The sequence below is a fragment of the Centroberyx gerrardi genome, chromosome 10 (genome assembly GCF_048128805.1).
Source record: "Centroberyx gerrardi isolate f3 chromosome 10, fCenGer3.hap1.cur.20231027, whole genome shotgun sequence".
NCBI classification, from domain to species: Eukaryota; Metazoa; Chordata; class Actinopteri; order Beryciformes; family Berycidae; genus Centroberyx; species Centroberyx gerrardi.
The window spans coordinates 25,876,846-25,891,188 of NC_136006.1; the positions used below are offsets into that span (position 1 = coordinate 25,876,846).

A 14,343-nucleotide genomic window follows, 5' to 3' on the forward strand; every position below is an offset into this window, starting at 1 on the left:
CCAAAAACATCTAATTCCATCTGTTTATACAGCAATGAAAAGATCACATCTGTGCTACGTATGTTCAGAAAAATGTAATTTGTTTTTTGCGCATTTGGAAATCCAGCCAAAGACAACTGTTGGACATCTGAAGTCTCTTTATCATCAGCAGCATATTCATCATATTATAGAATACAAAAAAACACAGGGACAGGTCTATCAGCATTCATTTTTTGGAAAATATTTTGAGAATGTTTATTATAAAAATATAAATGTTTCCACTACAAATCATTTTACATTAGTAGACAAGGCCATCTACGTTTGCACGCACTCACTCTCACACAGACACACAGGTCAGTCTAGAGAAAGAAAACGAGGGTCTGGATGGGGTGCATAACAGTATTGCTCTCTCAAATGTCCCAGGTTTATAAAGTAAGTAGAAAAACAAAACACAGATAGCGCTGACACATAACTTACTGTATACGCTACAAAAAAAAACTTCCAACGTTGCACTGTATAATGTTAACAAATAAATAATAATGTAATCATAATTGCTTTTTTTTATTGTAGAAAAGAAAAACAAAGCCGACAAATATAATTCAACATAAGATAAAATATAATACAGAGGATTTTTGTCTCTTTTTTTAATTAAAAATGTTGCACAATTTTTTGTTCATTCTTTTATACATACAAACATTTGTACAAAGGGGGATGGCCATGTACATATAGTGGGGTCTGTAGCGCTAGTTGCTATCATTACAAGGTTGGTTTACATTATGTACATGCTAATTAGAACACATAGCAGCAACAGCAGCATCCACAGGCAGACCAGGTAACAGAGGACCGACTGACACATTGAACTGGGCCGGTTTTCCCAAAAGCACCGTTGGCTTCAGGTCGTAGAAGAAGAAGAAAAAAGGAAGAAATCCCTCCTCAGTCTGAAGCCGAGGCAGTAAAATTTCCACTGAAAGCAAAGTGCTCGAAGATGGCCGTACTAAGTGCTCGGAACAAGCTTAAAGCCAGCGGCCTTGCGGTTTGATGTCATTACCAATCTGGCAGCACAAAAGTACCAAAGTGCCAGTTCAGAAATGCTGGGTATGTCGTGCACTGCGGTATTGGCTGGGTGATATCAAACCAGGAGACCAGCATCTTTAAGCATGTACTTCACTGAACAAAGATCATCTAAGTTCAACAGTGCTTTTGGGAAACCCCACCCTGGACATTTACTATACTGGGATACTGTCTCAGGAACTCATCAGTCATTGGTTTCACACTTGTCTCAGGGCGTTTTCACACCTAGTTGCTTTAGAGTAGTCATTCTAAACCATACTAGGGTTCATTTCTACATATGAGAACACATTAATTAGACCTTGTTGAGAGAGAGTTTTCTAAGTATGTTTCCAAACCAACCCTGGAGCTATTTGGACGTGATCCATCTGTGATCCAACTCAAATACAGGAAGCACTGTACTTCATGGGTTAAGGGCAAGTTTTACCCCAGAAGAAAATCCTTTCCCACTGCAAATTTCTTGCCCAAAGAATGAAATGACTGCTCCCACATGGCTTTTGTTGATAAGTTACAGTTGCTTGACATTTTGTCGCGTGAAATGTAACTGAACCAACACATACACAAAGGACCAACGGATTCCCTGATTCAGACCAAATCAAATGGACTATAGGTTTGAAAACGCCCTCAGACTAGCAGTGTTGACCTCAGCTGACTGAACCGACCTTCCATAGAGAATCTGTTCCACTCCTCGGAAGGAAGGACTTGATACATAGTGACCCTAGTGTGGTGCAGGGGTGATGACCCACGCTGACTTGTCTTCCCTGAAGGAGAAACAGAAGCATGAACACACTTCCAGTTTGAAACCGCACAACATCTGCACCCGAACAACCGCGTCTGAAGCAGAGGGTTGAGCGGCATCGCCTCTTCTCTTCGCCTTTTCCACTTTCTCTCTTCCCCTTCGATCCATTTCTCTCTTTCTTCTCTCTACTTTCTCTTGCTCCCCATCTTTCGTAGCACTCTCAATCCCTGACTCTCCTCCGTTCCCTCTATCTGTTTCCCCCCTCGTTAGAGCAAATAGAATGAAGAACGTATACATCCTGAGATTTCACACAAAGGGTGTCGGGGTGAGGGAACAGCACTGTAACTGTACAATATCTGTTCATAAGCACATAGATCTCACTGTAAAAAAAAAAAGGTGTGTGTGAAGTGTGTTATGGCCCCTGCACCTTCAAAGCACACTGCATCGATACATTGTACAAGTGACAGACTCATGGCTTCCGTTTGATGAGACTACATAACTGATTATCATAATTATTGCTTTTATGTGACACGTCTACTGAATGCAAACGCTATAGGCTAGAGCTACAGAGTAAAATGGCTTGGTTATTGTCTAGGTGTGTCCATATGGTTATACCAGCTCAGTTCCCTCATGGATAGAGACAATAAGTGTAGGTAGTTACAACAAAATCTCACGCCTCAGAGTTCATTAGTCCAGGAAGGGTCCGCATCCGGAGGTGAGCTACTTGTCCACCACGCTCCTCTACACAAGGCATCTCAGCCACTGCACCGCCTCGCTCCACAGGCTGCTAATCGGGCGTAGTGGGTGGAGACTGTGAGCAAGCCCGTCCCCCATAGGCTGCAAAGGGGTTCTGGGCTCAGCTATCCAGCTCAGCCAATAGTGGGAAGCTCTGGCACTGAGGTTTGTCCAATCCCTGCCCCGTATCCCACTCCAGTCCCAGTTCGTACCCCTGTCCAGGCTCCCCGCCCCAACCTTCCCGGCTCCCCTCCACTTTCTCTATCCCCCCTATTTGTCTGTAAGGCATCTCAAGCTTGGGTGTGGAGGGATGGAGGGTTGAAGAGTCAACCAGTTAACTAGCTGGCAGGTCTGCGCTGAGCTCTTCCCATTCCTGTTTCGCTACCAGGACTCGACATCGTCTTTCGACAGGCCAAAGAACGGGGCCCTCATTTGGGATCATATCCGAATGTTCCTCCATTTTTAGTTTGGATATGGAGCCACTGTGTGTCAGAGGGAGAGCAGCAACCATAGTCTGTTAAGACAGACTGACAGACAGGTCTCTGGTGGTTTTTTTTGTTGTTGTTGGTTTCGTATTTTAAACAGGTACTGGGCCATTCTTGGTGTGGGAATCAAGGGCTTTGAGGCTGCTCACGATCTTCTTCTGAGGTCCTACGATAGTCACTCCGACCTTCTTTAGATCCCTGGTGTGAGGGAGAGAGAGAGAGAGAGAGAGAGAGAGAGAGAGAGAGATCGAGAAGGAGAAAGAGAGACAATCAGGGAGAAAGAAGAGGCAGACAGAGGAAAAGATGGAAAGAAGAAGAGCGATGGAAAGCATGCGTTAGCGTTGGTGGATGTGACACCCGTATGACATTTAATGACATGCTCCCAGCACTGCTCCCTTCCCCTTCCCTTCAGCTGTCAATCACATAGGACCGCATTTCCCAGAAGGCCGCTGGGCTGCCATAGCTCTGAAGTGTGTGCATGTGTGTGGGTGGGGAGGTGGGTGTCGAGTTGCCTACATTCTCCATCACTAACAAACACGGAGGTGGGCCTATGGGGCTATACTGACAACTGCTATTATGACCCTGTCAATGGAGGAAACAATGGCATGCAAGGACCGCTGTGGCATAAAAGAGCTTCCTGCATCACATTGAACTGCATTTCTTAGAGTGGGGAGACAGGGGTATGTGGAGGGGAGCAGCACTAGAACATGTATAGGACAAAACACTGATCTAGATAATTACATTAGCTAGTTAATATTCTACACAGCTCGTAAACGATTGCAATTAGTTACATGCATAAAATTACAACACATTTCATTAGGCAAAGATAATTCAAAATAATGCAGAGTCGTCACCATCACCCATCACCCCTCATGCAGAGTAGACACATTTTTGAGGTGTGTTATGCATTGTACACATATTATACATATCAAATACACACTGTAGTTAGTCAGCTTGGATGATTAGAACATCGGGTCAAAGCCATGTTTAAAACATACAGTGGCAAGACATACATATATATGCAGAAACACACACACACACACACACACACACACACACACACACACACACACACACACACACATATATACACACACCCACAGCATTGTAGGTGATACAGTATTCTTTAAGAAGTCACTTTTGTCAGTCACTTTTGCCCTTTGCTAAGATGAAAACGCATATTATGGCAGTGTATTAGTAGAAGCAGTGGACCTACAGTTAAAGGAGTAGTGGCATAACTACGACAAACACTTTCTCAGCCACCAAGTCCTTTCAGTTCACGCAAATTGAGGCAATGTCCTCAAAGTGTTTAGTGACGTTATTTCAAAAGCTGAGTTTTTGTATTATTTGGATGCAAGCAGGGGGTTTAGTTTGCCAAGGGCAGCCAAAACAGCAGACTTGCAGAGATATGTTGACCATCCAGAAACTGAAAACCACTGACAGCCCTTCACTCAATGCTGCAATATAAAGGGATAGTTCACTCAAATTAGGTAATGGCTTTTCTTCTGGTACCTTGAAATCATACAGCAATATACCAAGCCACTTATTGTGTAGTGCCACAACATTTCACCGTGAAGGAAACAAATGGGATTTTTCTTTTGTTGTTGTTTAACAAAGACAGCACAGAGTGTAATAGCTGGGTTTCCATCCAAGCACTTTTATGCAAATTATGATGTCGAATTAGAAAGACTGAAGAGAAATGGCACATTTCAATAACAATTCCTCAATATTTTGACAAAAGTCAAAACAAAAGTTTTTTTGTGTCGATAATGAAATTATGCAATAAATAACAAAATGCTTGTTGAATAAATAATGACGTCGTGGTGTTTGTAGTCAAATGCAGTCTCCAAAATAGTGCATTTCTTTGATTTTGTCTTTGGACAGTATGAAATATGGCCAACATTAGTTGACACAATAACAATTTAGACAATAGTTATCAATTCTTGAAAGACACGTTCTACATTTAGGAAGTCTCTTTATGCGCTTCAATCCAGCTGATAGAAATGTGGCTAATTCACATTTATAGAATGTTTATAGACTTTTCAAAGTTTGATTTTAAGTTTGGATGGAAACGTAGCTATTGAGCCATCACAGATCATTTACAAACTATCCCTTCAAAAGCCAGGAGAGTGAAAGCCTGTCAGTGGTTCTGGAGGCAGATTCTAGTTCCCAGGGGGGCTTAGGCCCTGGTCCTCCACCCACCATCCAGAGCCTGAGGAGGAGGAGAGGGGCTGGGCGTTAGAGAGTGGTGATCCCCATGGATGGCTCCCATTCTGGGCAAGTGGCCGGTGTGATGTGGACCTCCGTCAGTACCATTCTACTGAGACACAGCCAGGCCCGCCAACATTAGCACAATGAATTTGCTTTCATGGTATTTTAACATTTCACCGGGTTCTAGTGTATCAATCTCAGTAACATGGCTTTACAAATACAATCTAGGATGTATTTAAACATCTATATTCACATATGTTCTTGAAGAGCTTGACTTAAAGATTGGAAAATAAGCTATTCTGAACTTTCTTAGCACATTACTCCAGTGTTTACAAAGAAATGGAACGTTTACAGCCTCAAAATATACAGAAAACCCATGTTTAGCTGTTACATGCTGACAGCTCTTATATCAAAAAGTCAGAGAATAAAGTTCAGGCAATACATTTCAAATCCAATCAATCACTCTGTAAACAAAGTAGAGGGGCGGGTGCCACAATACAATTACACAAGAATTCTCTATGATCACTATTGTTACATCCAGTTTACTCACATTATTAGATTGCTATAAATCTTTATTATATACATTCATAGTATACATCTTAGCAAGTAGCATCAAACTGACATAAGTTATATGAGAATAGTCTTCTATGGGTAAAAAGCATAAATTATTGCTTTTTTGAAAATATGATTGATTTTTGCTTCTATTGGTGCTTCTTTGCTTTATAATTATCACTGAGTGGTGGTCACAGTTCATCCACCATTTTATTTACCACTACTGGTTGCATCTATGATGACTGTTTTCTTAGTTATAATCATTGTTATTTAAAAGGCTTTAAATAGTGGTTTCTTATACTGTGCATTTGGGACCCAAAGGGGTTGTGGACCTGCTTCTTGTGGGTCGCCCATGACAACAGTAGCGATATTTTTGAATGGACTGAATTGCTTTAAAGGGCTAGGCGACTTCCAGTAACACCATAACCGCATAACGAATCACCATGAGAACAAAACATAAAGTGATGAAGTATGAATAAAATCAATTACAAATGAAAACATGACAGATTATGAGGCATAAACATCAGTGGAGAAGCAACAACATGAATCAAAGTCAGAGAGAAGTAGCTGACATACAGGAATACACACACACACACACACACACACACACACACACACACACACACACAAAGAGAGCTGAAGCTTCCTACCACAGTGTGTCACGGTGTTGACTCACCACAATTCCCATCAATGACAGAACCAAACCTCTTCAGGGTATTTTTCTACAGAATAGTGATTTAATTCGGGTCTAAAACCATCTTCCATGGAGAAGCACAAACTGTCTTTGCAGACCAGGATTAAGCTTTATGCAGACCATTGTCTGCCTCTGGCCTACCTAGCAGACTCTGAATACGGCACAATGCAATATCTCTGGTTGTACTAGAAAGTGTCAGTTCTTCATTACTTCAGATTACTGTCACTGCTCCAGCAGGTTAACTCCAACTCATCACTTCCTTAGAGCTTTTGAAATACCTGACCTGTTTTCAGCCGTGCTTTGACCCAGGCCTGCTAGTAGTTTGCATTAACTCTGCCCCGATTTAAAAAACAGTCCAAATGACTCAGTATTTCCCAGTCAATCCATCCTATCCAGTCTCGAAAAAGACTTCAACAAATGACTCCAGCAGATGAATCAGCGCACTGCAGCCAGGTTTGATTACTGTTCCTCAGAGGTCAGAGCATGGCTGGGCCTTGTGCTGAATATCAAGGACTGGATTAAGACTGTACCAATCAATAGGCCGATCCATAGTCCCGGCCAAGGCTTCTAGCCTCGCAGCTGATCTAGCCTTGGGTGCCTTAGCCTCAGCCTTCACTGGATTAAATACTGCAGTGATCCAATTTAGCATCAATGGGAAAGGCATCATAGACAAATATTATATGATTCAGTTAGTGCCAAGTTGCACTGGCGCAGTTTATCTGTGATGTGTTTTGTCGATACCCGATGTAGTTTTCCACAGAGTCTGCAGCACAAGCTGTTTTTTTTTTTGTTACATATTGGCTGAGGAGACTCGTTCATTGATTAAATGCATTCCTTGATTAAATGGCATGAGAGTCTGGAGGAAAAGAAACACCTCCTGTGCAGTATTTCTTAGAGAGGAGATAGAGAAACAAAGGGTAAGTAAAACAGAGAAAGTCAGAAAGAGGCTGAGAAAGAGTGGGAGCCAACCAACACTGTCTTAAACTCTATGGAACTGGATTCATTTTATTAAGGGTAGTCCTGTAATTATTATCAGTCGCATCTATAATTTTAGTCCAATATGTGTCTGCCATGTCCATAATTTACAAGTCAGGTGACAGTCTAGTTTGAACTGACATCTTCATAATGCAATAATCTGTTTTTGTCGGCAGGCAGATTGTCCCACCAGCATGCACATACAAGTAGAAGTGTAGATCATGATGTTTTACATCCGTGCTCCGAGGAGTAATTTGAGGGAAATTAGGGAGATCCTTCATCCTAATTGTCCGTTGGAATTACACACACATAAAACACAAAGTGACATTACAGGACCTCCGCTGTTAAAGCTGCACTAGGCGGGAGTTTTATGTAAAAATACAACGGTAAATCACAAAGTGGTATTGCAACAGAGAGGAGTATCCCATTCCTGCTAATTGCGGCGCTGTAGATTCGTCCTGTTTGCCCAAATTAAATTCTGGTGTCAGGTGTGGTCACTGGCAGCAAATCTTTCCCATTTACAGGAACTGATGACTCTACATGCAAAATCCCAAACTGTCTGGTAAACAGCAGTGAGCGCTCCGTCCAGAGCAAGCTGGACTCACCAACGTTAGATCTTTTCCTCTCTGGTCCCTTTGGTTTCCTTTGGTATAAAACATCACAGACCGGCTAGTCTGGCAAACATGAGCGTGCTGTGTGCAGTTTACTGATGCTGACATCACCTTCCAGGATTTCTGGGTATTGAATTTCAAACAATTACAGCGCTGCCATTTGTTGCTGCCAACGTGTGAAGTCGACAAGTGCAGCTTTAAATTAATCTAGTTTGAATAGTGTTTTATAGTGTGCTGGTGGGCATATTTGACAGTGACAAAAACTCCATAATTCATCATTATTTACATGAACGTCTGAACAAAAGAAAAAGCTCTTAATGACTGACTGGTTTGGAAAGTTGTTGACTGGAGAGACGGCCGGCTGCAGCACTGCCCCCACCCCCACCCCCCCACTCATGAATCACTGCTTTGATCACACTGATTAGAAATGTCCAATTATTTACCCGGTCACATACCACCTCAATTAACCAACCAGCAGGCCTCCAAAGACAGAGAGGGAGAGGGAGAGAGAGGTGAACAATTCCTGGACTTGGGAGAATGAGATAAAAAGGGTCAGAAAAAGAAAAAGAAAAAGATAAAAGAAAGAAGCAGACATAAAACCAGTCTGCTGGCCTGAATTTCCCATGTAGCTGCAGCGTGAACTTTAAGCCCTGAGGGAGGCTTGTTCATCAGTATCCTCTCTCAGTATTTTATCACTCCGCTTGTGGTTCATTATCCTCCTCGCTCTGCCAGTGTGGGACTCTGGCCAGAGCCTGATCCACTCTCTCTAAACCTTTTGTCAGCCTCGGGATCCTGTCGGCGGGGCCAGGGCCTATTTTTCTAATCTCTTTCTCTGGTTCTATCTCGCCGTCATTCGGGGACGTTGATTCACTAAAGCCAACGCTACGGCAAAGTCCCTGCGTCTAATATCATTTTCCACCAAAGCATACAAACTTTATACTATGAAAACTTACAGTATATTCTCATACCACTACATTTCTGGGGCAAAGTGGAGCAATGACTGATGACTGACCAGATATTATTATTCAGTGTGATGAATTATAAGTCGAAGGTCACCAAACTTTCAAATGACGCCCATGGCCTCATTTGTTCTTTCAACAGCCCTTCTCTCTGCTCTTTTCCCCCTGTCAGATCCTCCCTCTCCCTCGCTCCCTCAATACAGTTTCTCTCTCTCTCTCTCTCTCTCTCTCTCTGTCTCTCTCTTTCTCCTTTCTCATCCTCTCCCTCTGTGGTCATACTTGCATCATTGGGAGCGTGGCTAAAGGCCTGTCATTATAAGTTACACTGAGTCTCATCTGGTCACCTTTAGTAATGGCTGTAGCTTTGTTAACATACTGGGAATGAGAGAGAGAGAGAGAGAGAGAGAGAGAGAGAGAGAGAGAGAGGGAGAGAGAGTGAGAGTGTGTGTGTGTGTGTGTGTGTGTTTCTCTGGTAAGCTCTTCACTAAGAGCCTCTTTAAATTCCTGTTGGGCCTTGCCACGGCACTGGGGCCCTGTAAACACTGTTGACATGAATACATGATACCTAATGAGCCTCTCAGGGCCAGGCGGGCAGAGTGGCCTAGTGGTGAGAGACCGTCCTGTAACAGAGGGGTCACAGGTTCAATCTCCACACAACGGCCATGTGTCATGATAGAGTGCCATGGAGCCAAACACCAAATCTCTACCTGCTTACTGTAATTCACTCTGGATAAGAGTAGTAACCATTGAATACATAGTCGACCGATGATTTTCCATCTGAAACAAAAATGTATGTCTCTTTTTGCACTGTGTAAAAAAAAAAAAAAAAAAGTTTGAAGGCAGTCATCCTATTAGCAAATGTTGTCACTTGAAGAATGATTCCAAAGAGAATACAACAGCATAAATGATGTTTCCCATTTAACTGGAGATCTGTGTTTGACAAAAATCACAAACAAGGGAATATGATAAATGTATTTTTTTATGATTTGACAGTTAAGCCAGTGATGCTGAGCGAACACAGTTTGCTCATATTTTTTTCTAATTCTAGCTCCTCTCTCCTAACTCTATAGGTTGTACATGCCCAATGCTCAGGCGCTGGTTAGAGCAACAACTGTGTTCTTCATACATGATCTAAATATATCAAATACGTCTTACAGGATTTCATTGGTATATCGAATTGAAGTAAAACATCCAGCATTTCAAAAGGAATCATGGGTTTCCATGCTTCGTTGGTTCATGTGAATGTGAAACAGCATCTGGAGTGACTGAAGACTAGTCACTTCCAAATAAAATTCTGCATAGTTGAAACTATTCCCAGAACGAAACACGTACTGTGGAAAACTATTTTGCTTTTCCAGCCACATCACCAATATTACTAGACTGCGAGCTAGGTGTGTGTGATTATGTATGTGTGTGTGTGTGTTTGTCTTACTCTGCGGAGGTCTTGGCCAGGGTGTCGCAGGAGCTGTAGCTGACCCCAGAGAAGGCCTCCTTACAGGGCAGAGTCCTCATCCCGTCCATCCAGTCGGCCATCGTCCCCAACGAGGGAACCTCCGAGCTGCTCCTGTCCAGCAACAGGTTGGCCGGCCTGGGAGAGACGAGACGAGACACAGAGTATGAGTGGAAGTAGGAGAGGAGAGCAAAAAACAACCTGAAAACAAACAACAAAAAAACAATAATCCAATTGCAATTTCTTTAAGTAGTAGGCTGCACCACCCACACTGTTTGATTGACAGGTGATCTCTGGGAAGTGCAGCGCAGAAACAGCACAGCAATGAGTGCAAAGATGTTGGCAAAATTTGAAAAACAAAAATACAATACATTTCCCAAGTGCACTATCATATTCATGACAAAAGATACTTGCAAGTGCACTTTGAGTCACTGGAGGGATAAGGCTTTAAAGTTAAAATAACAATAAAAATATCAGTTTTTGCACAGCAGGAAGAGAATATATGGAAACACACTCGCCACATACTGTTGTATCACTCACTCATTTCTACATATTGTTCCCCCAATGCATACCTGTACAGAACAAACCAGGCCTCTTGCTGTGTGTTATGGGGTGGCACCCACCAGGGAGCAATCCACACACACACAAACACACAAGCTTGCAAAATAGGCCTCTGATGATTTCCCAATGTGCCTGTTTGCATAAACCTGCACAATGCCTTTGGGCTTTTGCTGAACACAGGAGGGAAATCAAACTGTCATGGAAAGAATTTCCATAATACATTTGACATATTCAAGAATAGGATTATTAACAAAAGCGGCATCAGTTTCTGTCTAATTTCATTACTGTTTCCTGCGATACATGCGCCGCGCGGCAAAATGCAACATTAGATTTGATTAGATTTGATGGTTTCAATTGAATCAAATCAAATTAAATGCACTGCGTTGGGCTTTGCAGTGCTCAGTCAACAGTATAGGGTGAAGGAAAGACTGCAGGCACTGTTCTGACTAGCTCTGATTGATGGTTACTGAAGAAGGGGGGGAGAGAGAGAGAGAGAGAGAGAGAGGAATATGAGAGCTAGAGAGTGGGAAGAAAGATGAGGATGAGAGAAAGAAAGAAAGAAAGGATGGAGGAAAAGCTATTTTTTCTATCAACGTCTAATCTCTGATGTCATTTCAGCAAAGGTGGTGCTATTGTATTTTATACAAGGTTTAAACCACATTTGTATGTTGTAGGAAGGGGAATTTCCCTTCTGCTGTTGGGAAACCAGACCAAAGCAAGCCAAGTCAAACTGGGTCTCCAAGCACACAGTAAGTGTACAGTAAACTATGATCGCCATAGAAAGGATTCGTTACTGCAATTGGTGTCTTTATTGTTGGATGTTTGTGAGCGGCATTCAAAACTGGGTTGCAAAGGCATTCTTATAAGGACACTCTGCACCTGTCTACGAGATCAGACACAGGCACCTGCTGCAACACACACTCACTCACACACGCACACACACCCACACACACACACACACACACACACACCCACACACACCCAGGGGAGTTGAGGCTTGCCGAGCCAGGCAGGACAGGACAGAAAAACCAGGGTAGTTCTCCCTGAGGGAATACTATTCATAGCTGTGTAAATAAACTCATTAGAATACCAGGAAGTCCACCTCCGCCTGACTGATTTGGATTGGCAGTGAGGTTTGGAGGCATTGTGTGTGTGTGTGTGTGTGTTTCTCTGGGACTTGGGAAAATGTCATCCAGGGTCAGGCTACCTCCAGGGAATTATGTAGGTGTGACTGCACAGAGCAGGTAATACTCCAGTGACTATAAAAAGTATTCACCCCGCTTGACTTTTGCATGTTTTCTTGTGCTACAAAATTAGCAAATTAGTTCAAAGTCTTCTCTATCAAAATGGAGTGGGGATTTAAGAAAGTTATGTGAAAGTATAAAATCGACTTCGAAAAAATCGAAAAAATATTCATCCCCTTTACTCGCTGTATTGGCAAAAACACTTCAGACCATATAATCATTCTTCATCTTTAGGTAATAGTAAGACGGTTCAGTACATCCTAAAGGGATTTTAGTTTGCAGGGTGCACTCTGCTTCAAAATGCTGCAGTATACCTGTCATGTGTGGATGATATGTGATTCCTGTTCCTGTGGTTTCAAAGGAAAAATAAACCTTCCATCATTACATATAAAAGTACAGAGGGTGCATCAGATTTTGGATCAAAAAGCCCCAAGTAAAAGGTTTTTTAAAAGTTTTTTTTTTTTTCTGTTTTCATTCTATACTAAATTCTTAATATCTGAGCCAAAAGTTTTATGTAGAATGATTAAATAAGAGTAACGAAAGAGTACTACTCTTTGGGTGCAATTGCTGCTAGGGTTAGAGGTAATAGGCAGGGCTATTGTTATTCTTTCTCCTGTGTTTTTTCCCCTGTTTTTCTCCTTTATATTAGTTACAGTACATGCACTGAGGGGGATGTTGTCATATTGGAAAACTGGAAATACCCTTAACTGTCCTTTCCATATTTGCAATGTCTCTAAATTAATGAGAGATCATCAAGTTTCCATCAAGCGGCATCAACAGCATCACAACATATTCGGCCAAGAAAGAGGCATCGAGAGAAGAGAAGCGAGATGACATGTCAAATAGAGACAGGCAAAAGGGGAGGAAAAAAAAAAGGATGTATTTGAGGCGGTGGAGTGGGTGTTGTTGCAGTGATTGAGTCTTTCCCTGCCAGATCAGAGGCCTGTCAAAACGCTGAGGGCCCCCCAGGACCCCCTGGAGTGACTGGTGTGTATGGAGAGGAAAAAAGAAGGGATCTGGAAAGGGGGGAGGGTGGGGGGACTTGCATGAAGAGAGAGGGTGAGACTGTGTGTGAATCTCCCCGAGAGGGCAGCAGAAATCTTTATGTGAGGAAATTGGAGCAAAAAAATATGAATTATAATTAAAGAAAGATTTTTTGGAACAATGATGACGGTGAAGTAAGTATATATACAGTATATTGAAAGTATACATGAAACAGCTACACAATCTTAAAAAAAGTTTCTACATAGTACCAGAAAATGGCTTATACCACAGCAGAACCCTTATTGGTGCTCTAAAGAACCCTTTTAGATAGGTTCTCTATAGCACCAGGCTCAAATGCTACATAGGACATACATAGAACCTTTATGCTGCTGTAAAGAACCATTAAATGATATATAAAAAGTTCCACATCAGCAGTATCAAAATTACTTTTTAAGAACCACACTGGGCTCTTCTTTTGATTTAGCAGTTCTTTTATTTTAACAAATCAGATGTCATTACTTTTTTTTTGTAAAACCACTAGCCCTAACCAAAGAACCCTTGAAGAACCCTCTATTGGCGATTGTCTGTTGTTGTTGTCCTTGTCAGTCTTGTGTTTTTATGTAATGCTGTTTTAATGCTTTTTCTGCGAAACCAGTTGCCCATTGGAACAAATCGAGTTGAAACTTAGAACTCCAAGGAAACCAAGATGTCTTAGTTCTTAAATTCCAGGCTGTCAAGGCAAAAATACAAAAAAAAAAAATACATTGTTCATCCTTTTTGCAAGATTATTGATCTGGAAAGTTCAACCAGCTCCTCTCCTCTCCTTTCCTCTCTTCTCTTCTCATCTCCTACCATCTCATCTCCTTTCGTTTCCTTTCCTTTCCCTTCCTTTCTCCCTTCCTCTCATTTGGTCTTATGTTCTCCCCTTTCTTCTCTTTTTCCTCCAGTCTCCTATCCTCCTATCTCTTCTCCTCTCTTTTCCTCTCTTCTCCTTTCCTCTCTTATCCTCTCCTCTTCCCCCATCCTCTATTTTCCTCTCCTCACCTCTCCTCCGAGAGGTAAACTGCAGATGACCTTGTCTCCCCTCCCTTATCGT

At 42.2% G+C, this 14,343-nt stretch overlaps 1 protein-coding gene across 3 annotated transcripts in view; it reads right to left on the reverse strand.

Annotated features, from left to right (window-relative positions):
• Positions 1–204: 204 nt before the first annotated feature.
• Positions 205–14,343, reverse strand: part of epha3 (eph receptor A3) — a 120,801-nt gene continuing 106,662 nt past the window's right edge. For all 3 annotated transcript variants that reach the window (XM_071907262.2, XM_071907261.2, XM_071907263.2), the window contains 2 exons: positions 10,441–10,596; positions 205–3,204 (listed from right to left, as the gene is read on the reverse strand). In XM_071907262.2, coding sequence (XP_071763363.2) covers positions 3,099–3,204; positions 10,441–10,596 — 262 coding nt within the window. In that variant the 3' untranslated portion in view covers positions 205–3,098. The remainder of the gene's footprint in view (positions 3,205–10,440; positions 10,597–14,343) is intronic.